This window comes from Pristis pectinata, chromosome 39 (assembly GCF_009764475.1).
Source record: "Pristis pectinata isolate sPriPec2 chromosome 39, sPriPec2.1.pri, whole genome shotgun sequence".
Classification (NCBI taxonomy): domain Eukaryota; kingdom Metazoa; phylum Chordata; class Chondrichthyes; order Rhinopristiformes; family Pristidae; genus Pristis; species Pristis pectinata.
In genome coordinates, this window is record NC_067442.1 from 642799 (window position 1) to 669112 (window position 26314).

The window sequence follows — 26314 nt, forward strand, 5'->3', positions numbered from 1 at the left end:
CAAATGAGAATGAAAGCAGTCGACACTTCGGCCCCTTGGACCTCACCCATCATTTAGTAATACTCTATCGGACCGTTCACCTCAACGCCACTTTCCTACCCTCATCTTTTATCCCAGAAATCTACCTCCACTTGAATACACTAAGGGACTGACGTCCGCACCTCGCTTGGTAGAGAATCCCAACTGTTTCTTCCCATCTCCACACGAGCTGCAACCTGACAATCCGAAAATGACATTTATGTCTGACTGCAAGGACAAACAATCCGCTGGAGGAGCTCAGCAGGTCGAGCAGTATCTATGGGGGTGGTGAGAATTTATCGACGTTTCTGGTCAAATTTCTGCATCAGTACGAAGAGTGGAGAGGGAAAATGGCCGGTACTGAGGGAGTGGAAGTGACGAGACAGGGGTCAGATGTGAATAGTGGACCAAGGGAAGGGAAGAAGGATGATGTGGAGTTCGAGCCAGATAGAGGAGAGGTAGGGCTAGGGTTGGATGATATATGAAACAAGACAAAAGGCAGATAGAGACGGATGAAGAAAGGGAGGGTGAAGTTGGAGACAACTAGGAGGGTGATAAGCAAGAACACGGGTTGCCAGTCTTGGAATCTGCTGTAAGGAAGGTGATAATTGGAATCATTATTTCTAAGAGAAACAAAGGGCTACAGATTCTGGAATATCAAGATGAAAAACACTATGATACTGGAGAGATTCAGCAGGTATGCCGAGGTCCCCAGCATCATAGTGTCTTACCATTCTAACTCTCTAGCAACACAGAACATGAGCTGGAGGAACACAGCAGGTCAGGCAGCATTTGTGGAGGGAAATGGACAGTCGACGTTTCGGCTCGAGACCCTTCATCAGGACATGTGTCTCCATGTCTTAGTCTCTGGCATTTTTGGTCAGTTAACCAATATATTCCACTGTTCCACACACGTCAGAATATTACAACCCATCCGAACGCTCAAATATGACATAATTCCTTCTTGCTAGCATCTGACAGAACGTGTTTCAGCGTCCAAATTCTGAAGATCATCTGGTTCGCCCTTAAGTAGTCTATCAGATTTGTCGAGTCTGATTGTCTGTTAATGAATCCATTTTTAACATAGACTATTCTTTCTGTCTGGCCCAATTTTCTTCCTGAAAAGTTTTCATGGATCGGCAGCGGCCAGGATTTAATTTCGTTCCAGATTCAGTGACAATTCAGAAGAGGAATCTGCGTGGCATCATTATTTTCATCATAATCTCCCAATCAACCGATTAACAACGGAAAGTTCACCAGCATATGAATGACGTACGGGTTTCCTTTCATATACTCTTTGTTCTGAAGCTGGGTATTAAGCGGAATTAAAGAAGCTAATGGAGAACCCCGTCTCCTCAAACACTCTCACTTCCCAGCTAATCGCAGAGTGATAGTTGTTGCTGCTTTGTGCTGTCTCACGGAGTCGGTTAAGAATAAAATGTATTCACTCATAGTCACAAAGTATGCAATATACAACATGCCATCAGGCCTTGCCCCCCCCCCCACCCCAAGTCGCCCGTGCTGACCAAGGTGCCAACCTAAACTCGTCCCATTTGGCCGTGTTTGGTCCATATCCATGTACGTATCCAAATGCCTTTGAAATGTCCATATTGTACCCGCCTCTACTACTTCCTCTGCCAGCTCATTCCAAATACCCACCACCCTCCGGGTTGTCCGTCAGGTCTCTTTCAAATCTTGCACCTCTCACCTTAAACCCATGACCTGTAGTTTTTCTGATAAAAGAGAGACGCCCTTCTATTTGAAAATTGTGCATTTGGCTAAAACCGGGTGGAGGAAAACGATGTAAATGTGATGCTTTATACTGGTAAGCTAATGGCCAAACGGCCGTACAAAATTATTCAATTTTCCCTGCCTCTCTGTCATGGTCACTGCTATTGTGATGGAGTAGTGATAAAATACGGCATCGGATGGCTTGCAGATGCTTTGAAGTTGGGTCCAATGTGCCCATTAAGAGGGAGCTGGATAAATATATAGGGGGGACATATGCAAGTGGAAGTAATGGACTGGAAATAGAGCCGTGCAGTGGCAGACATCCGGCGCTAGCACTGATGTCCCTTTCCTGGAGTTTAATGACTCACTGTTACCCTGACGATAACAACCAACGTCTGTCCACACATCATGCGTTAGTTAATCCATACCCGAGTTACAATGGAGCTGTTGTTTAATTTGCATCTCCCGTCTCGTTATCAAGTAGGACAGGGGGCGCCTGGACTCCACCAGCTTCAACTCGCGTTTCCCTAAGGACCCTTGAATGGATTAAACATGCTGGAAATCGACTACAGATCAGGGATCATCTGTGCAGATAGAAGCAGAGTTAAGTTTTCAGGTCGACGCGTTTTTTATCCTAAATTCTGGCGTTTGGAGAAAAGCGTGTGGCGGAAAACGATGTAAATGTGATGCTTTATAACTGGTAATAAGCGTACTGGCGGCCATATAGCCAGACCAAATTACTTAATCTTTCCCGCTTCACCGTCACAGTCAGTGCTGCTGAGATGGAGCAGTGATGGAATAGGGCATCGGATAGTTGAGACGGCTTCAAGGAATAACTGGAGAACAATTAACTGGGATTTCAGAAGAAGTTCTCACTCAGTGTATCAGTCCAAGGAAATAACGTCACGCAGAATTCATATTTTGACCCGTTTATGTTTATTCAGGGTGAAAGGTCCACCCCAGACTAAAGATGTCACGAAAATCACTTCAGGAAAAGTGGTGTTTGGAGACAGTATCAGCCCTCATCCTGTTGAACAGCGGAGCAAGGTCGACAGGCCGGATGACCGACTGCCGCTCTATTTCTTGTGTCCGGCTGCCCCCTCGAGAGCGACATGGGGAATGATGTTTGGCCCCCATACCTCTTCAGATCACTGTGAACGGATCGAACATACAGCTTCAGTCCTTGTTAAACATGAAGACATCGTTATACGTCGCAACAAATAGCAAAAGAAGCAGTTAATGACAAACGAAAATTGAAGTAACACGGAAAATGTCTTGTGTGTATGTGACACTTGGGCACTGAATGACATGGAGGGACATGGGGACCAGAGGGAAGGCGGATCTGAGACAAACAGTTATTGAAACGGGAAGGAATGGTCGACATTCGTCTCTAGATTCTGTTTCTCAGTGGATGTATTGGAAGGAATTAGTTTAAAAAAACAATGAATAAAATAATTTTCTTACATTAAAAGTCGAGTTTCCATCTGGCGCATTCGTACCTACATTCTGGATACGGAAAAGACAACAACACTTTAAGCAATCACACAAAGAATTCCATTACTATCTCTTCCCACAAATGAACACCGTGATAATCAGCGTTCACACTGACTTCTGCTTGGAGTAATGTTGCACCGTTCGTTCGTACTTCACACACCAGACTTTGATTCAGTATGAAAGGGAAATATTCTCCCTGACATCAGGAACATCTCTGAATGCCATTAGACCATTACTGAGGCCACAGCAGTACAGTACTGGTCTTAATAACAATTCCTCCGGAGGCATAAGTTCAGATCCGAGCGTGGGGGATTCAATTTTAAGAATGAACTGAAACAGGCATTGAAATAGTGGCCTCAGTGACGGTAACATCTCACCTGGCTCAGACGGAAATTACTAAAAATCAGATGGAGATTACAGACGGAAATCTGTCGTCCTTATCCAACCTTCCCTCCCTGTGTGACTCCAAACCCACCAATGTTGTTGACATTCAACAGATTCTTGAGGTCAAGGTCAATCGGGGGCAGACAACAACTGCGGACGTTGTCATCAACGACCTTGTCCCGGGAATTAAGAAGTTTAGGAAGTCCGACGCAGGACTCAGGCAAGGAAGTCTGATCGCCCCGATTCAGAGCCAAATACAAAATTACTCTCATGGCTGCAATATAAATTTTCTCTTTTTGAAATCAACACTGAGATCATGAATGTAATACCAGATACCAACCTGTTCATTCCTTGGGGAATTTTCATATGTCTCCAATGCGTTCATAGTGTTTTAGCCAAGGTGCCCGTGGGAATAAAACCCATCTAGTCATTAACAGCGAAGAGCATCAGGACAAGTTATTCAGCACAGAGGAAATCTATCCCTGTCCTTGATCAGCTCATCCCATGAATAGTGGAACAGTAAATGAAACCAACTTATGATCAAAATAAAGGGAGGTTCACTTTGCATAAACTACCATTCTCTTTGCCCACTCACATTGTAGTCTTGAGTTTAAAAGTTCAGCTTATTTACCTGGCAAAACTAACACCACAATTAGCAACAATAGTGAGCCTTCTTTAAGTTGAAAATATCCAGCTCATGTACCGGGTGACATAAGGGTCATCAAATCAATTCCTAGATCTACAGGAACTGCCTAAACAGTAACAGAGCAGTTGAAAAGGAGTTCGAGCAGCCCGTAGAAGTGAGCGCAGTGCTTTTTGTAGTTGGGACACATTGCAACTACTGTGCGCCTGTGGTAGACAGAGAGAATGTTCAGCGATGTGGATGAGGTGCCATGAAGATTAGAGTTGTGGTTGCTGTCCGCATCCTGTCTCAGAATCATTCCAGACTGGTGCAGCTGACTCAATAACCCTTGTCATAGTTTGTTGCTCACTACTCCATTACGTTCTGGTGATCACTTGCACCTTATGATCAAGAGGATTTATTTATTTATCCACCTGACGTTCAGCTGACCAAGCGCAAGGATTTTCCTGCATTGCAGAAAACCTCCAAAGTGCTCGCATAGAGCGACAACCTTTATTCACTATAAGACATTGCCCTGGTCACTTGCTGCTGCTGGAACGTCTCCGTGAATCAGTACAGTATATACAGGCATATATTCATCAATACTGAGCAGAGATAGACTCGCTTATTGTGGACAGGGCTCTGGGAGAAGGATGTAATGAGAAGAATCTCAGTTGTGTCGTTTGTTTGTCGTTGGTGTTAAAACGTTTCTATGGTTCAGCCTGAATGCTACTTCTTAAAGTCGCGAAAAGAGCGGAAATTTCAATTCTCAACTGCAGAGTGTAGTGGGATGCTGCACTGAGAACAGACTTGACTGTAGATGTGTGACTTCCTCACATTTGGCTCACAGGAATGGAGCAACTGCGAATTTTACAGCGATCTCTCTCCTGCCAACTCATGGACGAGTGGCTAGAATAAAAACAAATTTCCTCCTGCCGCTTAAGAGGTGTGAGAATGAACGAAGGGATGCTCTGATGACAGGAGGGATTGGGGAGGGGTTTCACATAAGGCACCAAAATGTGCTGAAGAGCAGACCCGGAGGAGGTTTCTTCGTGGTGATTAGGAGGTGGGGGACTGATGAATGAAGATGCTCCAGGCTTGCTCAGGCGGAGACCGTGGCCGAAATAGTTTTCCCGTAGGAAGTGAAAGTTGTTTCTCAGTGCCAACACATTTGGGGAATTCTGTAATCAGGTAACTCCTTGTATGTTGTGAACTAAACGGAAGCTAGGTGAACTCTCCGCTCAAAGACTGCAGGTGATCACTGAAATGTAATACAGTGGCGAGCAACATACAGTAAGATGCGACCGTGGTGGAATGCAGAAGAATGAAATGGTTCTGACATCAGGAAGCCGGCAGAGACCATGACTCTGATCTCCGGGACATTGCATCTACCTCCCTAAATGCGCACTCCCTGAGCCACCGACACATCGTGGCTGCAGTGCCTGCCAGGCACGTAATGCACAACTGTTATTCGACCAGGCTACTCCACCAGCGAACTCCACCATGAACAAGGACAAGGGCAGCAGGCGCAGGGGAACGTCACTACGTGTGGATTGTGCTCCAACTCACGCACATTCAGCGGGGAAGAGTGAAGTGGGTGCGGATGTATCATAGTGTCACAGAGTGTTACGCTGCTGGGAAACAGACCTTCGGCACTACTCACCCACGCCGACCAAGGTACTTATCCATGCTTGTCCAGTTTACTGTATTTGACCCTTATCCCTCTGTCCCTTCCGATATATACACACGTCCACATGTCCTTTACTACTTCCTCAGGCAGCTCATACCCAACACCCTCTGGATGAAAATCTTGCACTTCGGGTCCCCTCTAAATCTCCCCCCCCCCCACCTTAAAATTATTACCTCTCGTTTTAGACTTGCCTACACTGGGAATGGTTCTGACTGTTCACCATATCTGTGGCCCTTATGGTTCTATATAGCTCGATAAGTGTCACGTCAGCCTTTTTCGTTTCAGGCAAAACAGTCTAACCTATCCAGTCTTCAAGACATTCTATAAATCTCCAGCCATTTCAGTTGCCACTAATAACGGACCTAAAATTGATTTTCATTTTAAACCATAGCTGCAGGTCTTTGCATTCCTTGTCGTGCAGGGTTCTGTGTAGATTTACTTTAAATTAAAGCTGGAGTCATCATCAGTTCAGTTTAACGGGGGGATAGCATATTGGCAGCAGGGGGGTCAGCAGTGGGACAGTCTGGGAAAATGGGATGTCATAGAGTCATCGAGTCTATCTGCAAGGAGACAGGCCTTTCGGCCCAACTCGTCCACTCCAACCGTGTTCCCCAGACAGCTGGCCCCACCTGCCCGCGTTTGGCCACAGCCCCCTAAAGGTCTCCGATCAATGCACTTATCAAGAAGGCTTTTCAATGTTGCTAATATGCTGCCTCGACCACGACTTCTGGCAGTTTATTCTAAAAGCGCACAACCCTCTGCAAGAAGAAGCTGCCCCCTGATGGCCCGATCATAAACTTATGCCCACTTATTGTTAACTCCCCCTCCCTGGGAAAAAGGCTGTGTGCTTTCACCTTGTCTACGCCCTCCCATGATCTTATATACCTCTATCAGGTCACTGCTCAATCTCCAACGATCCAGGGAATAAAGTACTAGTCCAGGCAACCTCTCCTTGTGACTTGGGCCCTCAAGTCCAGGCAACATCCTGGTATCTTGTCGGCACACTGTCCAGTTTAATAACATATTTCCTGGAACAGGGTGACTGAAACAGTACGCTATACTCCAAAGAGAGTGCGGTAAGGAGAAATGAAAGGTGTTGTTGGAAACAAATCTTACGATTCTCCGGATAAAGCCGAAAATATATTAAACACATTGCTGCCTCCCATTTTCTATGACAAGGGTTAATATTGCCTTTTCTACTTGTTTGTATGGAAGCTATTGACATTAACTGGTTTGATAAAGAGATCAGGCATGACAAGACGATTCCATGAACGTTGAACCAGGAACCGAGAATTACTGTCACAAAAGTAAAGCGAATTTCACATTTCATAGGAAACAATCTGCTTTCACATTTCTTTTTTGTGTTGAAAATGCTTTAATCGTTAGGTTGCTTTGTTGGAAGGTTGCATGAATAATTCAGTTGTTTAATTGACAAAACCAAGAGAAGTAACTGCTTTAATTACTCGTTATTCAGATGTAAATTAAAGCTTAATTAACTGTTTGACATAGTCTTTGTCAGATCAATTCCAAGAGCTGCAGGAATCGTTACGATTTCTCTGGGACCAGTAACACGATGGTGCAAAATGATTTCACGCAATGTTTTCTCCAGTTGTCTGTGTCAGATTCCCGCACGAGTCGAACTTTCTATATAAACAGAAATAGGCTGAAATGTTAATTCTGAAGAAGGTTATTTGAGTAGACTGATTCAGTGAGTGCAAATTTCATCGAAAAACAATTTATCGACATTCTAGTTATATATCAGCAACCAGACACCACATTTCATAACTTCTGTTCCGTGACAGCAGGGAATTAATAAGCTGGTCTATCCACAGCGATATCAATCAGATCACCAGCACAACACGCCACACGTCATTTGCATTACTCTGTCTATTATAGACAAATACCGAACTTCTGATGAAAGGACGTCTGCTTGAAATGCTTCTTTCTCCATAAATGGTTCCTGAGCTTATGCGTGGTCAAGACCAGACAATGATAGCGGATTTCCTTTCCAGAAGGATATTAGTGAATTGGTTTCAGTTTTAGAATAATCTGTTTGTTCGTTGTCGATTGTCATAGGAGAGATTGATTCAAATCTCTGAAGTTAGCCCTCACCTGCTCTGAAACTGAAGCGTATTTCTGAGGTGGAATTGACAACATGTGATGCAGTATCTCCGAGCGCGGTATCTGGAACTTGGGGGCATAAATTTAGAATAAGGGCAGAAAGAAATTAGGACAGTTTTCGTTTCGCAGAGGGTGGTGCGTCTTTGGAATTCTCTCCACAGATAACTGGGGCGAATCATTGAACCTGGACAGATGATTCGTGCATTCAGAGTAAAGAGTTTCAAGGGTTATTGGGCATGGGAGGAAAGTGGAACTGAGGCCAATATCAGGTGATCCACTACCTTGATGAAGGGCGCGATAGGCTGAAGGGGATGAGCGGTCCTATCCAGCTTCTGTTTCGCACGTTCGGACGGAGGGATTTCAACGAAAGACGCCAGGATAATAATACAGGCCTCTCCATAGGACAAAGGCAGCACAGAGGAGCAACGGTAAGTGCTGACGCGCAGATCCTTCGAACTGTGGTCGAAGCCTCACCCCTCCTCCATGTTGTATGTGTGGGGTTTGCACATTCTCCAGTGATACGAGCTCAGAGCTCCTCCCACATCCAAAGTCCCTGCTGGGTTGGAAAGTCAATCGGCCACTCTGAAGCTCACCGAGTGCAGGAGGTGGGCAAGAAAAATCCGTGGGTGTTAATGGGCACGTGAGGGATGATACAATATAAAGGAAATTAAAGAGACAGGTGATAGGCAGTAGCTCCCCCCTCCTTTCTAGGTCCTGAAGCCGCAGGAGATGTGCGGGTCCTCAATGAATACTCCCTCTCTGTTTTTACTGTAGAGAAGGCATGAGGCCTCGGAACTAGGGGAAGTTAATGGGGACATTCGTGGGATACAACGCGTTGAGCAGAGGAGGAATTGGATGTCTTAAGAATTTTGAAGGAAGAAAAATATCTCTGACATGAGCAGTCATATCAAAGAGCACCGTGGGAAGCTGGAGAATCAACTGTGGGAGCCATGGATGAGGTACATGTATCGTGTTAGCGACGAGTTAAGTGCCAGAAGACTCGAGGGTGACGAATGCTGTTCCTTTATTCAAGAAGGGCTGCAAATAAAATCTTGAGAATAAGACACCACTGAGGGTAATGTCCGTGGTACGTAAGTTACTCGAGCGAATTCTGAGGGATAAGACATTCATGCATTAAGGCGGGGGTTGATTTGGGATAATCAGCACAGCTTTGTACGTGGGGAGATAGTGTCACACGAATTTGATTTGCGTTTTCTGAATAAATAATCAGGCGGCAGAGGTGGTCTATTTTGAGCAGTACGGCCTTTGATAAGGTTCCATGTGGTAGGTTGCTATGGAGAGTTAGATCGCATGGGATCCAGGTGTAGCTGACTAATTGGACACACTGTTGGCTTGGTGGTCGCTAGCAGAGGGTGATGGTGGAAGGTTGCTCATTGGACTGCAGGCCCGTGACTCGTTGCGATCCCCAGGACTCGATGCTAGGCCCATTACCATTTGTCATCCATCAAAATAGAGGTGATGGTCTTATGCACACGTACAAGTGTGCCCTGGTGTACAAGTGAGCAGCAACATATGCATATGGCATCATATAAGCAGCATTCACAAGAAAAACAGATATTAAACATAAATTATACACTTTTTTCACAAGAAAACGCAATTAGGACAAAAAGAACGAAGTCCATTTCAGTGCAAAGTGGTCAAAGTCGTCTATATCAATGATATGGACGAGAATGTAAAGGCATGTTTAGTAAGTTTACAGATGAAAGGAAAATAGGCAGTATCGTTGACAGTGAACACGGTTATCAAGATTTACAGAGGGATCATTATTAGGTGGGTAAGTAGACCCAGTAATGGCCAATGGAGTTTAATTCGGATAAGTGCTAATTGTTGCATTTTTGGAAGACAATTGCGGGTAGGATGTTTACAGTGAATGGTAGTGTCTTGTGGACTGCTGCCGAACAGAGAGACCAAGAAGTACAAGTACCTTGTTCCCTGAAAGTGGCGTCGGAAGTAGAAAGGGTGGCGAAGATGGCCTTTGGCACGCTGGCCTTTATCAGTCAAGGCAGTGAGTATCGAAGTTGGATGTTATGTTGCAGTTCTGCAAGACGTTGGTGAGGCTGCGTTTGGAATAGTGTGTTCAATTTTGGTCTCCGCACCATAGGAAAGATGTCCTTGAGCTGGAAAGTGTGCAGTTGAGATTTCCGAAGAGTTTGCCTGGACTCGAGGGACTGAGTTATAGAGAGAGGTTGGGCAGGTTGAGGAATATCATCTCTCATTCCCCTACGCTTCATTTTTTTTCAATGGAGCGTAGAGGAATGAGGAATGATTTTATAGCTCTGCATAATATCTTTAGAGGCAGATACACAGTGAAAATGCACAGCCTTATTCCCACCTTGGGGAATCAGTAACTAGAAGGCATCGGTTTAAGGTGAAAGAGGAGAAATATAATAAGAAACTCAGGGGCAACTTTTTCATGCAGAGGGCATTCAACATATGGAATGAGATGACAGAGGAAGTAGTTGCTGGATGTACGTTAACGCATTTAAAATATACTTTGACAGGTACATGGATAGGGAAGGTTAAGAGGGATTTGGACCAAACGTGGTCGAATGGACTAGCTTAGATGGGAATCTTGGTCGGCATGGACTACTTGGGCTGAAAGGCCCACTTCGGCGGTTTTGAATCTATGACTGTATAAAATATGAGAAGTACATTGATTGTTACTCGCCAGTAGCTACAATGAATGGCGGGCAGACAAAAAGCGGAATAGAGTTAAAACAGAACTTGTACATTGAGCAATATATGAAATGTACTGTAGAACCTCCGACCCAACAGCCCCACCCAACAGGGGAAACGCAAATTATTCTTCAACTAATCGTGATTACTTTAGAACATCAGGACTTGGAGGGTACAACCTACATGCAGCGAACGTTTGAATGAAACATATTTACGAGTTTCCTTTTGCTTTGATTTACCGAGTGCATAGACAACTCCAGCTACATCGCCACACCAGCTAAAGCGCCAAGCACAAGCATCACTCCAGCTACAGCGCCAACCGCAATCCCGGCTTTCGCTCCATCACTCAAACCAGTTCCAGAAGCTGGTTGACTTTCTGAAAATGAAGGTGAGGAAGTAATGAGATGAAATCCAGTGAAATACAACAATATGAATGAAACTGATACAATATTCGTTCTAATTTGATTGGTGTTGCTACCCGGGCTTTTATTCTTTTTATTTTAGTTTTCCAATTTCAAATCACAGAAAATAAATGACAGCTGGTCTATTTGGACAAAAATTGCTACTTTTAAATTAACAACGAAACTCAGGGAATGGACGTTAAGTACGTATATTTTCATTGGTGTTAGCCGGTGATTTAAGAAGGTCAGGTTTTCACTCCAGAATGCGCGTGCTGTTCACACCACTTGTTTGTGGGACGCATGGCTCCGTGGCCAGGAAGGTTAAAATGGGGCATAAAGAGAACACAAATGAAAAGGGGTGATATATTACAACCGAGAAGGCGTGTTAATGAATTAATGTGCTGGAAATGTTCCGTAATTGTTGCTGTCTCCAGCTTCAATGCATTTGTATTTTCGTGGTTGTGCGTTACATAAAATGACCTGACGTTGGACATTTTCTCGAGTACTTAAAGGAAATAAACATCAGAATGAATCAAAAAATTCAAGGATATTTAATGATAGGATTTATGAGCATTTGGAAAACCATGGCTTAATTAGACAAAGTCAGCATTGAATTGTGCGGGGCAGGTTATCCTTACTCACTTGATTTCTGTTTGTTAAGAAGATGAGGAGTGTGATTGAAGAGGGCAGAGCTGTGGATCTTCTCTACAGGGGTTGTAGTGTTTGACAAGGTCCCTCATGGGAGGGTTATCCAGAAGAATAAGATGGATGTGATCTACGGTGAATTGATCTTTTGGATTCAGAATTGGCTGGCCCATGGATGGCAGAAGGTACTGGTCCATGGGACTTATTATGGCTGGAAATCCGTGACTAGTCGTGTTCCACAGGAATCCGCTCTGGGACCTCTGCTGTTTGTGGTATGTATAAATGACTTGGATGAAAATGTGGATGATCAGAAAAGCTAACGCCACACGAATTACCAACCGATTAAAATAGCCTTTCTTTGTCAACAATAAAACAAAGGATAGTTATTCAGCGAATACAGTTCTTTTCTCACTAGAGCAAGCAAGGACATTTATGGGTACTACCAATGAAGATTACTTTGGTAGGCATTAACACGAGGAAATACTCTCTCCCTTGACAACAATTGGACTTGAGGGCGACAATAGTGGACACCATCCCCATATCTTTAATTTAACGAGGATACAACAGTGTACTTGCTCTTCAATCATTTCCAAGTATGAGACGTCAATATCTTGATGAATTTGAAAGGTTAATTTTAATATATAATTGTTTTTGTTTTTTTAGAGGGGGTGCGGTGACAGATTCCATGCAGCATAATTCGTGTTTCGGTTGCTGGAAGACTTGAGGCTGAAATCGAAATTGTTTCATTACTGATTTAGGTGAGTGAACGAGTAATAGAAAGCCATAGAGAAATAGAGCACCGATACAGGCCCCATCTGCCCAACCAGTCCATGCCAACCACGGTGACAATCCAGCTAGTCCCAACTACCTGCATTTGGCCTATATCCCTCAGAGCCTCGACCCTCCATGTACCTATCCAATTGCTTCTTAAATTATATTATTGTACCTGCCTCAACCACTTCCTCTGGCAATGTTGCACCAACGGATGTTAAAGAAAGTGAGAGAATCTTTCATTGTAGCCGCAAAATTGTTGCATTCACTGGTGAAACATGTCCATGGCTGCAGAGGCCAGAGACAGGGATGTTCATACACCTGACGTTTTATGAATTTCCTCGGCATTGTAGATTTCACCGCTCAAAGCCGATGAATTTAATACAGAAAGCTCGGTAAATTTTTAACATGCCTGTCAAAACATTGGTCGGAAACATGCATCCCTTGAGGGGCGATTAGCCACGGAGGATTGGTGATGTACTTCCTGCAGCTCCAGGCGGTTGTGACTTAGGTCTGCTTGCATTGGGGTTCACAGAAGTCTGGAACGCGTTGATAGGAGGCGAGTGCATCCGATCTCTGGGTCCAGCTCAAATCCAGAGACGTTTTAGGATCAACAAGAACTGTTCTGCCGGATTCACTTGGAATCCGAGTCCGGGGTTTCGGCACAGGGCTGAGATCTCCATGTCAATGAAAAATGGAAAGTATTTTCTGAATTTTGATGGGAATTAATTTCAATCAGATGAATAATTTATATTACTATTGTTATTTCAGGTCTTGTAAATTGCTAAACATTAAAGCTGATGTTTTTTTAAAAAAAGTTTGAATTGTATTTATTTGTAAAGTGCCTCTGGAAAGTCATTCATTCATGGTGCGAAAGACTTTGCCCATCTACATTATCGATGCCTCTCATAATATTGAGCGATTCTAAAAAGTCGTCCCTCATTCTCTTCCGTTGCAAGGAATAAAGACATAGCCTGGCGAACCTCTCCTTACAACTCAGGCTCTCTCGTCCTGGCAACAGTCTTGCAAATGCTCTATGCACTCTTTCAACTTTAGCGACGACTTTCCTGCAACAGATTGACCAAAACTGTGATATTACTTTAAATGAGGCCTCACCAACGCCTTGTACAACCGCAACATAATGTCCCAACTGCTTTACTCGATGCCGTGACATCTACGAGAAGGAGAGAGTAAAGTTGGGCATTTCGGCCTCCAAGGAACTCCTGCTGTGAAATGCCAGAACTGATACATTGTCGCTGAAATTCATTTTTTTCTGAGTTTTTTGGTCCCCACTTTCTCCCGACTTTCTGGTTGTTGCCTTTCACCAAGTGCTGCAATGCCGTGGGTCAGCCGCTCTCACTTGGACCTCAGTCCTCAAGACCCGACGATGCTGCATGTTGGGAAGTGCCTGGCATAGAACACAGAAGAGCGCAGCAGACGAACAGGCCCTGCGGCCGACAATGACCTTGCCCACCATGATTCCAATCTAAACTAATCCCATCTATCGGCATCTCTGCCTGTGTCCCTTTATTCCCTGCCATCTTGATCTATATGCCTAGAACCTAGAAATAAGAAAGGGGCAATCACTCTGATGGGATTATACCACAGAGTCCCCAGTAGCCACCGGGACATGAGGCAACAGATATGCAGGCAGATTGGTGAAAGCAATATAGAATGGGACCTCCTTCGTGCAAGATGCTAGAGGGGTAGAATTTGTTAGGTATGTCCAGTTTTCTAAAACAGTATGTGGATAGACCAACTAGAGAAGGGGCGGTACTGGTCCTTGTCTTTGGAAATGAGGCTGGCCTGTTGATTAACCTGTCAGTGGGCGAACATTTGGGAAAGAGTGATCACAATTCCCCAAGTATTAATACAGCTATAAACAAGGAGAAGAATAGGACTTGTGGGAGGTATTAAATTGGGCGAGGGCAGATTCCGTATGAGAAGAGTTAATTCTGAACAACTGTTTATAGATAAGTCCACATCAGACATGCGGAGGGTTTTTAAAGACTAACTGCACAGAGTACAGGGCAGGTATGTTCCAGTCAGAAGTAAGGACAAAGATGACAAGGTTAGATCCTCTAAAGTCTAGAAAGTACAGATCTCGTTTGATTACTTTCTTCACATACGACCAGCCGCCACCAATTGACCGAAAGTCGTGGACTTCCATTGCCATCGATCATAGACACTCATTATCGTTAAGTCGCATTGAAGAGAAGTAGGCGCTCTGGCTTCCGAGTCCACGCCTTACAGTAATCCTATTTTATTATCCTCTTATTCCCTATCTATCCCAGATGCATCATTACTTGGGTCTTAATATTCCAAATGCAGTCTCATCAGGGCTCTATTCAATTGGAACATCTCCACTTTGACACTCAGAACCTACTGATATAAAGGTCAGGGGATTTGTATGTTGTGTAATTTACCGCCGAGCTTAATAATTGACTTTCTACTGTTTGGACAACCTGTGCAATGACTTTCACTGATCAGTGCTCACGGACACCATATTCGCGCTGCACACCAGCACCAATCTCTGAACCGTTATAAAAACACCCCATTCTTGTTTTTGTAACAAGGTGCCCTTTCCCCTCCATTCCCCGAGATATGCAGCTGCAGCTTCACAATATCGGCCCCTCTAGTGTTTTCAAGCCGTATCTGGGACACGACGCAGAGGTATTGTGAAGTGGAAAGTCACTATCAATTTTCCCGGCAAATTGAGAGCAGGGAGAACCTCGCTCAACATCTCCTGGGCAACATTCCGATAGAGTGTTTCTTGTGGGCTTTCAACCAGCACCCTTGCTGTCCATATAATTTCTGGAAACGCTGAATAACACTGTCTCAATATTTAAGAACACAAGAAAATTGGAGCAGTAACTCTCCCTCGAGGTATTTCTGTCCCTCGAAGCTGGCCCGACATTTCATAAAATGCCGATCTGCCTCAGGCTTCAGATCTTCAGCATTTTGCAGCATTTCAAAACGTTTTCAACTTCCTTTTAAAATGCAATCGAAGATCCAGCCGACACAACCGTCTGCAGCAGAGGTCCACCGTCTGCGATCAGAATGCCATTTGCTTAAGGTTGAATGAAACACAGAGAGAAAATAGAGAATTAGGTGATAAAAAAACTCCATTCCGCCTTCGAATACAATACTGGCTCATACTCCTTCTAAATATCATCTTACTCTTCTTTTTCCAGACCCATTTTACGCAATGTCTAGTTCTCAGGTGCAGTATCAACCCCAAGGGTATAATTCAAGTTCGGACAAAACAGTTCTACGGTGTATGATTCAAGTTATTATAACAACCAAAAAGAACTGTATTTCTAGGACATTGGGCGCCCGAGACGGATGACCACCTCGCTCTGAATCAACATTTGTTACCCACCCATTTTAGTGGGGGAGGTGATCAAGCGCCATGCTCGATGATGTGTTTTAGAGTCACATGTAGGCCAGAAGGGCTTAAAAGTAAACATATCCTTTCCGAAAATCTTAATAAGTTGGAAGATTTGCAACATTCCGGCAGTTTAAGAACCATTTTTACAAATCCTTGTTTTTTTAAATTCCCGTCTTCAACTCTGAGGATGTTGTGGTGGGATCTAGATCTACCATCTAGGCCTGTAGTACTAGTTCACTTGTATAATCATAATGTTGCACACCCCTGGTATCTCACAGTTTGAGCAAGCACACTCATCGGTGATCCACAGATTCTAGCAGAAGCCAGGTAACACAGAAACTCATTGGTCTTCGGCATCAACATTGCAGCCGGGTAGAAGTGAACGCATCTGCTCTTGTGATCATGAGCAAAACTTCCCAAATACAATGAAAATGCACCCTGAATTAAAGTAACATGCCAAGGACTTAACTTAGTGCACAGTAGTGTCAATACTGTTCTGATTTATTTTCAGTTATCTGAATTTAAATCAGAGATCCTGCAAAAAGAGTTTAGAGATTTAGGTGAAAAAATGAAAGTCAGGGCATCCAAGGTTGCAATCTCAGGGTTGCTACCAGTGCCACGTGCTAGTGAGGCTAGAAATAGGAGGACCAGGCAGCTAAGTACGTGGCTAAGGAGATGATACAGGAGGGAGCGTCTCATGTTATCTGGACAATTGGGCTTTATTCTAGGGAAGGTTGGACCTGTTCCGAAGGGACGTTTTGCACCTGAACTGGAGGAGGACTAACATACTTGAGCGTAGGTTTGCAAGTACTGCTCCGGGGGGTTGGTTTAAACTAGATTTGCACGGATAGGAGAACCAAAGTGTTAGAGCAGACAGTAAGGTGGAGGAGGAAAAAGGTCATGCGAGGACTGCAGGTATGGACAGAAATTAAAGGTTTGTATGTGATATAAATGTTCTCAGCTGCATCTATTTCAATGCAAGGAGTGTTGTAGGTAAGGCAGGTGAGTTCAGGGATCATATTGGCATGTGGGATTACGACATTACTGTTATTAGTGAGACTTGGTTGCAGGAGCGGCAGGACTGGCAGCTTAAATGTTCCAGGTTTCCGTTATTTCAGACGTGATAGTGGGGGAGTAATGAAAGGGGGTTGAGTGGCATTACTAATCAGGGAAAATATCACAGCTCTGCGTAGACAGGACAGCCCGGAGGGCTCGTCTACAGAAGCCATATGGGTGGAGCTGAGGAACAGGAAAGGTGTGGCCACACTAATAGGGTTGTATTATAGACCACCCAGTAATCAGAGAGAATTGGAGGAGCAAATCTGTAGTGAGATAGCAGACCGATGTACGAAACAGAAAGTTGTAATAGTAGGGGATTTTAACTTTCCACATATTGACTGGGACGCCCACACTGTGAAAGGACTGGATGGCTTGGAATTTGTCAAATGTGTTTAGGAAAGTTTTCTAAATCAATATACAGAGGTACCAACGAGAGAGAATGCAATACTTGATCTCCTATTAGGGAACCAGACAGGTCAGGTGACAGAAGTATGTGTAGGTGAGCATTTTGGGTCCAGTGACCATAATGTCATTAGTTTCAGGTTAATTATGGATAAGGATAGGTCTGGTCCTCGGGTTGAGGTTCTAAATTGGAGAAAGGCCAATTTTGTGGAAATGAGAATGGATCTAGGAAGAGTGGATTGGGACAAGTTGTTTTCTGTAAAGTATGTGTTCCGTAAGTAGAAGGCCTTCAAAGACGAAATTTTGAGAGTGCAGAGTTTTCATGTTCCTTCCGGGATTAAAGGCAAATTTAACAAGCATAGGGAACTTTGGTTTTCAAGGGATATTGATGATCTGGTTAAGAAAGAGGTGCATAGCAGGTATAAGCAACTGGGAACAAACGAGGTACTTGAAGAGCATAGAAAATGTAAGAAAATACTAAAGAAGGAAATCAGGAGGGCAAAATGAAGACACGAGGTTGTTTTGGCAGATAATGTCAAGGTAAACCCAAAGGGTGTCTACAGGTATATTAAAAGGATAGTAAGGGACAAAATTCGTCCCCTAGAAGATCAGAGTGGTTGTCTATGTCTGGAGCCTCAGGAGATGGTGGAGATCTTAAACACTTTTTTTACATCGGTATTAACTCAGAAAACTGGCACAATGTATATGGAAGGAAGGCAATCAAAGCAGTAGTGTCATGGAATATCTAGAGATTAAACAGGAGGAGATGCTTGCTGCATTACAGCGAATAGAGGTAGATAAATCCCCCGGGCCTGACAAGATGTTTCCTCGGACCTAGTTAGAAATTGCAGGGGCCCTGGCAGATCTATTTAAAATGTCCTTAGCCACGGTGCGTTGCAGGAGGACTGGAGGGTAGCTCATGTTGTTCCGTTGGTTAAAAAAGGCTCTAAAAGTAAACGAGGTAATTACAGGCCGGTTAGCCTGACATCAATTGTAGGTAAATTATTGGAAGGTGTTCCGAGAGATCGGATATACAAGTATTTGGACATCCAAGGGCTGATTAAGGATCTTCAACATGGCTTTGTGCATGGTAGTTCGTGTTTAACGAATCTTGTAGAGCTTTTTGAGGTTACCAAGAAAGTAGATGAAGGAAATTCTGTGGATGTTCTCTACGTGGAATTTAGTAAGGCCTTTGGCAAGGTCCCACATGGGAGATTAGTTCAGAAGGTTCAGTCACTAGCTCTCCATGGAACATTTGTAGACTGTATTAGAAATTGGTTGTGTGGGAAAAGACAGAAAGTGGTAATGGTTGATTGCTTCTCAGACTGGAGGCCTGTGACTAGTGGTGTGCCTCAGTGATCAACGCTGGAACCATTGTTGCTTGTTGTCTATATCAATGATCGCGATGATAATGTGATCAATTGGATCAGCAAATTTGCTGATGACACTAAGATTGGAGGCGTAGTGGACAGAGAGGAAGGCTTTCAAAGCTTGCAAAGGTATCTGAACCAACTGGAAAAATGGTCTAGAAAAAAGCAGATGGAATTTAATGCAGACAAGTGTGAGGTGTTGCATTTTGGAAGGACAAATCAAGGCAGGACATACACAGTAAATGGTAGGACACTAAGGAGTCCGGAGAAAAAAAGGGATATAGGAATTCAGACACATAATACTCTGAAAGTGGAGTCACAGGCAGACAGGGTTGTAAACAATCCTTTGGCATCCTGGCATTCATAATTCAAAGTATTGAGTATAGGAGTTAGGGAATTATGGTGAGGTTGTAGAAGACATTGGTGAGGCCAAATTTGGAGTACTGTGTGCAGTTCTGGTCACCTAGCTATAGGAAGGATATCACTAAGATTGAAAGAGTGCAGAGGAGATTTACTAGAATGTTGCATGGTCTTCACGAGTTGAGTTACAGGGGAAGATTGAACAGGTTAGGACTTTATTCCTTGTAGAGCAGAAGAATGAGGGGAGACTTGATCGAGGTTTACAAAATTATGAGGGGCATAGACATAGAATGCGAGTAGGCTCTTTCCACCTAGATTAGGAGAGATAAGTACGAGAGGAAATGGCTTTAGGGTGAAAGGGGAAAGGTTTAGGGGGTCATTAGGGGGAGGTTCTTCACAAAGAGTGGTGGGTGTGTGGAACGGCTGCCATCTGATGTAGTAAATGCGGGCTCACTCATAAGTTCTAAGAATAAATTTTATAGATACATGGATGGGAGAGGTCTGGAGGGATATGGACTGGGTGCAGGTAAATGGGAATAGTGGAATAAAGATTCGGCACAGACTAGAAGGGACGAATGGCTGTTTTCTGTGCTGTAGTGTTCTATGGTTCTATGGTTCTAATTTGTTCACCATTTCATTCAAGAATGAGGAAACGCACTATAAACAAATACGTCCTTTAACGTATCTCATTGTTTTAGAGTTTCTGGAGGGTTTTAACTGTCTGCAGAGCGATTTATCATCTCGCTTGAGAAATCCTCATCGAGATAATTAGGAAGCCATATTTCCAGCTGCTTTGACGAAAGAGCTGGCATAAATCCCCCCACACCCTCCCCAATCAAACAGAAACCTTTTTCGTTGCTGGGTTATAGACGGCCTTATCACCAAATGACATAACTGCAAAGTGAAGATTAGTTGGTGAATTACACATGAAATTTTTCCTTGGGTGCAGATGAATAACATAATCCGGAGAGAGCCGATGGGATTCTGGAGAAAATAAAATGGGATTAACGTAACATTTTTTAAAGTGGGTTCTTGATGGTGGGCACGGAATCGATGGACCGAATGACCTCCTTCCATGCTGCGTGAGTCTATCAGTCTTCTGCGAAATTGCATGTTTTTGGAAAATAAAGATAACTCAGAAAAGTGGTCCGAATAGAGAGCCTTGCTTGATTTCCAGTATTTATCCCAAAACAATAAACACGAATTGTAAGGTAATTTCCGAACACCAGTCTGTATTGGAGAATAGAAATGAGCAGTGACGCTGAAGCACAAAGAACTTTCCTGTAGAGTTATCAAAAATAGTGTCGACTGCAATGTCATGCTTAACATCTACCATTAATAAACTGAGCAGACGTAAGAGAATGCGAGATCGGCAAAGCAAATGCCAAAACAAGTCACTACCGTCGTCCTTGGGGTTAGCAATGATTTTGATAAGCACCTGAATCCTGAATTTCACATCGTTTTTCCAAGTCCAAAGAAATATCCTTTAAGAATTACGGCTACATGAATATAAAAGTATTGTCCGCTACTGAGTTATTTCACCTGTACATGCCACTAGCAAAGGTTACAGAATTTTTGACAAACCCTTGTAAGTCTCCATGGTTCCTGACCCTGCCCCTGGTGACTCAAAAGCTGCACTCTCTTTGTGCTCAATAATAACTTCTATTTCCAGACAAGAGACTTCAGGGGAAATCTACATTGTTTGGTGGTGAAATGCTGGAAGTACCGCAGTTTGAATGACATGTTGTAACAAAGCCTATATCTTCCCATTCAGGAGGATCAGAGAGTACCTGACCAAGTCAGGAGGAGTTCTCCAGGCCTGATGGGGGAGAACACATCCCTCAGGTAATCATATACTGAAATATCATTGACCTGAGGCCTTAATGTGTTTCGTTTTACCTCTGCTTGGCCTGCTAATGTTTCCAGTAGTCTTTGTTTTTATATTTCAGATTTCCAGCAGTTTTGCTTTTCAATGACAGGACAATATCTAATCATTTTCGCCGCTATTTATGGGAACTTGGCTGTGTAGCAGTTCGGACGGCACATCAGCAGCTGCAAGCCGAGATTTTTATTTGTTTGAATCACTGTCGGTAAATGCGGACGTGGCTGAGGGGTTTCTCCATAAACTCTACAGAACTGCCAGCCAATAGGCATCCTTCACCGTTAGAATGAAGAGAAAATTAACTTTGTTCTTGCGGGAAGCAACGGAAACCATTTTCGATTTAAATAATTAATGTTAATATTTACTTTTTCATGTTTTCACTGAAACAAGATGCATCCATTACCAGTATTCGCTTCCCATTGTATTATTTAACATATTACTTTCCCGCAAGGTTTAGCTTATACCTTTGAACTTTTTTCCATCAAATTTTCCCAAATTTTAAATTGTTGTTTATCCGCCGGTAATTGCACGTGGGGCGGGGGTGGGGTTGGTCGTGGGTCGTTTTCGTGACATCTCCCGTCTGCGGGTAAACCCCCCCCTTCATTTTTGTCATTTCAATCTGCTTTCGGGTAGAAAATCAATTGGAAATATTGGAAAATTAGAAAACGTTGAACTCAATACAGTACAGAGATTAGTTCACTCTTTTTAAACAGTGGCGTACTATAATTTTGAAGCTAACCAGAGACGATGGAGGCGAGTAATGCAAAAGGAGTCATTGCCCGGACCACACGTTGTCCAGTTAAGCCCTCACACGCATGCTCTGCCTGAACCTGTCCAGTTCTGCGGTGTCTGTCTGGCCAGAATCCCAAAATGAATCGAAGGCAGATCAGTCCTGTTGGATCGTTTTAATTTCACAACTGGAAAGAAATCCTTTCTCCGAACAAGTTAATTGAAGATATCGTAGGCTCGAAGTGAGATAGACGGCGAAAATTAAATTGTATTCATTCGCCACAGAAAATGTATGACAATAATGGTCAGAAAATAAATGAGCAGAACCAACGCCCCACTCACCAGAGACCTCCAGAATGATGTTCACCATTGTTTGAGAGCCATCGCTTGGATTCATGTGCACACGGTACGTCCCGCTGTCAGAAACCTTCACCGAATTCAGCAGGAGGGACCCGTTGGGGAATAATCTTGACTGTGATTGATACCCATTGACATAATCATTCCCATCAGCATTCCAAACGGCAATAGCTTGTTCCCCGAAGTGCCAGTAACCACTCCTGACTTTTGCCGACGGCCGCACGGAAAGTAACGCATCATCCCCGACGGCGACATTTATCTGGCTGCGTTCCACGTGGATGGTAAACTCCGGCAATCGAGCTGTGGAACAGAAACTCGCATGAGGGAAAGGTGAAAGAAGCGGACAAAACCAACAATATCAATATTTTGCTCGATTAGTCAGGCACAAATAGGCTATTCCATTACCATCGACCTTTGTTTTTGACGCTCTGATCACTAATGCACCGGGAGAGTGACCCTCACCCGCAGGTAGGAAGAGACAGAGACAAGAGCTGTGAACGGCAGCCCCACCTTCCCTGGAGAGCACCGCTTATGTCTCTTACACTCGGAGACTTGAGTCGTTCTACCTTGTCTCCCGGCCCGATCATTGGAGTCAGTTGTGAAAAGAGGTAGAGCTGATTTGACCGGCTGTGGTCCGCCTCATGGCGAAATATTTCCAGCAAAACAAATCGTTTGAAAATGATCTACAGCACAATGACAGGTCATTTCAGCCGCTCACCCTCTGGCGCTGTTTCTGCAGGATCCTGCACATCCTCATCAACATTAAACCTCATGCACTCGGCCCCTAGCTGTTTGTCCACATATGCTTAACTGCATCTCTGTCTCCATCTGCCGCTTGCGTTCGCGACTTCCAAGTTCAAACCAGCCTGATCGACAATTTTCATGTTTCAAACTGCTGGTTTGGTTTTATTTGAATTGTGTAATTCCCTGCATGGATTCACGTGGTTGGTACGGAGAGACAATTTCTCTAGCGACCGTTTCTGGAACCAGGGCCGAAGAAGCGATGATGCATTTGAGGTGCAGATGAGTAGGTATTGAAGACAGTGTGGAGAACCTTTGGAAATCTCTCCCCAGAGAGCTGTGGATGAGACTCATTGAATATACTGTACTAACCGCCAAACTAAAGAAATGTACACGGTAAGAGAAGGTAAATTGGTTTATTATTATGACATGTACCGAGGTACAGCGAGCAACGTGCCTTGCACACTGATCATACAGACCAACTCACTACAAAAGTGCATTGTCGTAGAAGGTAAAAGAAGAAACAGAGTACAGAATAAAGTGTTACAGTTACAGAGAAAATGCAGCACAGGCAGACAATAAGGTTCAAACTCATAACGAGTTAGATTTTGAGGTTAAGAGTCCATCTCATCGTACTAGGGAAACGTTCAATAGTTTTTTTAACCTAGTGGTGTGGGACTTCAGGCTTCTGTACCTCCTGCCGTACTGTAGCTGCGCGAAAAATGCATCGTCTGGATGGTGGGGATCTTTGATGATGGATGCCGCTTTCTGGAGGCAACGCTTCCTGTCGATACTACTGATTGTGGGGAGGGATGTTGCCGTGATGTACTGGGCAGAGTCAACAACTCTCTGCAGATTCTTACATCCCTGCGCATTCGAATTCCGCACCAGACCATGATGCAATCAGTCAGGATACTTTCAACAGTACATTTGTGGCAGTTTGTGAAAGTGTTCGGTGATAAACCAAACCTCCTTAACCTCCTATGAAAGCAAAGACATCGGAGCGCCTTCCGTTTGATTGCACCTCTGTGTTGGGCCCAGGGCAGGTCATCCAAGATGTTAACTCCCAGGATTTGAAGCTCCTCAACCGCCAATCCAGACTGGCGCATGTTCGCCCTACTTTGCTGTCCTGAAGTCAACAACCAGTACTTCGATGTTGACGGAGAGAGAGAGGTTTTTGTTGTGGAACCGCTCAACCAGGTGTCCCATCTAGCTCCGATTCGCTGGCTCATCAGAGCCTGTGATTCGTCCAACAACAGTGGTGTTGTCGGAGACTTTGTACACGGCATTGGAACGGTGCTTAGCCACACAACCATGTGTGTTTAGGGATTTGAGCAGAAGGATAAGCACACATCCCTGAGGTGTACTCATGTTGATCAGCGAGGAGGAGATGTTGTTACCAATCCTCACTGATTGAAGTCTGCTTTAGAGAATGTCGAGGATTCACTTGCAGAGGGGTTTCAAAGGCTGAGGTCCTGAATCTTGATAATAAATTTAGATCACATGATAGTGTAGACCGCCGAGCTGTAGTCGATGAACAGCAGGCTTTCTATGTGTTCCTGTTGTCCAGCTGGTCCAGGGAAGAGTGAAGAGCCAAAGAAATTGCATCTGTTATTAACTGTCGTGGCGGAAGGCAAATTGAGATGATCTGCTACATCTCTGAGGCTGGAATTGATTCGCACCAAAACCAACCTCTCGAAGCACTTCATTTCGGTGGCGGTACGCGCTAGCGGAAGGAAGGCGTTGAGGAGGTCACCACACTCTTCTTGGGCACGTGCACAATCGATGCCTCATTTGAAACAGTTGGGAACCTCAGACCACAGAAGGGAGAGGCTAAATATGTCCTTAAAATCTCCAGCCAATTTGTAAACACAGATATTTACTACCCGGTCAGGTATGCGGTCTGTACCAGACACCTTTCATGGGTTGACCCTCTTGAAGGATACCCAGACGTCGACTTCAGTGACTGAGTTTACAGAGTCATCTGGAGATGTCGGGGCGCGTGTGCGTGCGTCATAGTTCTCCCTGTCAAAGCGTGATTAAAAGTCATTGATTTCACCTGGGAGTGATGTTTCGGAGCCACTTTTCTACCTTGAATTTGAATTTACCTTGAGAGTGAACAGCTGCTGCCGTCCAAGAGAGAACGGCCACGATTCACATTCCTCTGATAAACAAATTCTCATCTTCAGCGATATAAGACTTTGATTCCGTCGCATTTTGATTATTATGTGTAGATCTGATCGCAGACTATTGGAAGGATGTGGAGGGTTTAGAGAGGGGCTAGATAATTTTCGCTGGAATGCTGCCAGGTGTAGACAGTATTAGATCTCAGGAGAGTTTTACCAGACTTGGGCTGTCTTCACGGGAGCGTCGGAGGCTGAGGGGACTCCTGATAGCAGTTGATGAAATTGTAAAAGGCACAGACTAGAGAATTAGAGTCCGTTTCCTGGTATAGAAATGTTAAAAGCTAGAGAACAGAAAGTGAGAGGTCTGATATTTAAGGGGGAAGTGCGAAGCAATTTTGTCCACACAGAGAGTGGGTGCCTGGAACGCGCTGCCAGGGGAAGTGGTGGCAGTGGACACGGTGGTGGCATTCAACAGGCATTGAGACAGACACATGAATATGAAGGGATGGAGAGATGCGGATCACGTACAGGCAGATAGGTTTAGTTTCATTTGACATAATGTTCGGCAAACACATGATTGGCCGAAACACCTGTTCCTGTGCGGTACTGTTCTATATTTTGTCTTATATGTTCTTCTGAAGTAAGTCTTCAATGAACGGCAATTTATCCTGAAGCAGCCTTCCTGGATTCACACGAGCGACGTGGGGAAAGTGCCTCCATACGGGCTCTTGATAAATTCTTACGGAATCTCGTATCTAAATAAGTGGAATGTCAGGGTCGAGAGGGCAGGGAGGTTTGAAAATCAGGATCAATCTTCGAGATTGAAGGTATGCTTCCAAAAAAGCACTTGATCAACCTTTCTTCTCCCAATTCCAATGGGGCAACCTCATGAAGGGACGCCCTATGATGGCAGAACTGAAAGAAGTGAAAGCAAATTTACGATTCTCCAAATATAGGTTCAGAAATGGCGTGAAATAAGGAGGTGAAAGGCCAGGTGTCACGGAAACTGGAGAAGGTCGAAGTGAAGTTGGAGAAGTGAACCTGAACTCATTTATTTCGAGTGATCCCCTGTCCCGCTTTGAGAGGCACTACGCTGAAAACACAAAATTCTCCTCCAAGTTTTGTTCTGTACATTTCCAAATGGCATTATAGGCATTTACCCCTGAGTCCTGTCAAATACGTCAATACAAAGACAAAAGTGAAAAGATCAGCAAGAGTTAACCATCGACGTATTACAGACAAAGGCACGATAAATCTTGCAGACAATGTGGAACTGGCAGAGGAAGTAAACAAATAAATTTGCCTGTCTTTTGGGAAGAAGGA

General features: G+C 44.1%; 1 protein-coding gene across 1 annotated transcript in view; it reads right to left on the reverse strand.

Moving 5' to 3' along the window:
- The window catches only part of LOC127587148 (uncharacterized), a 54189-nt gene extending 30215 nt beyond the window's left edge, over nucleotides 1–23974 (reverse strand). The window contains exons 1-2 of the mRNA XM_052045341.1: nucleotides 23890–23974; nucleotides 22110–22424 (exon numbers count right to left, since the gene is read on the reverse strand). Coding sequence (XP_051901301.1) covers nucleotides 22110–22424; nucleotides 23890–23974 — 400 coding nt within the window. The remainder of the gene's footprint in view (nucleotides 1–22109; nucleotides 22425–23889) is intronic.
- Between the last annotated feature and the right edge of the window lie 2340 nt (nucleotides 23975–26314).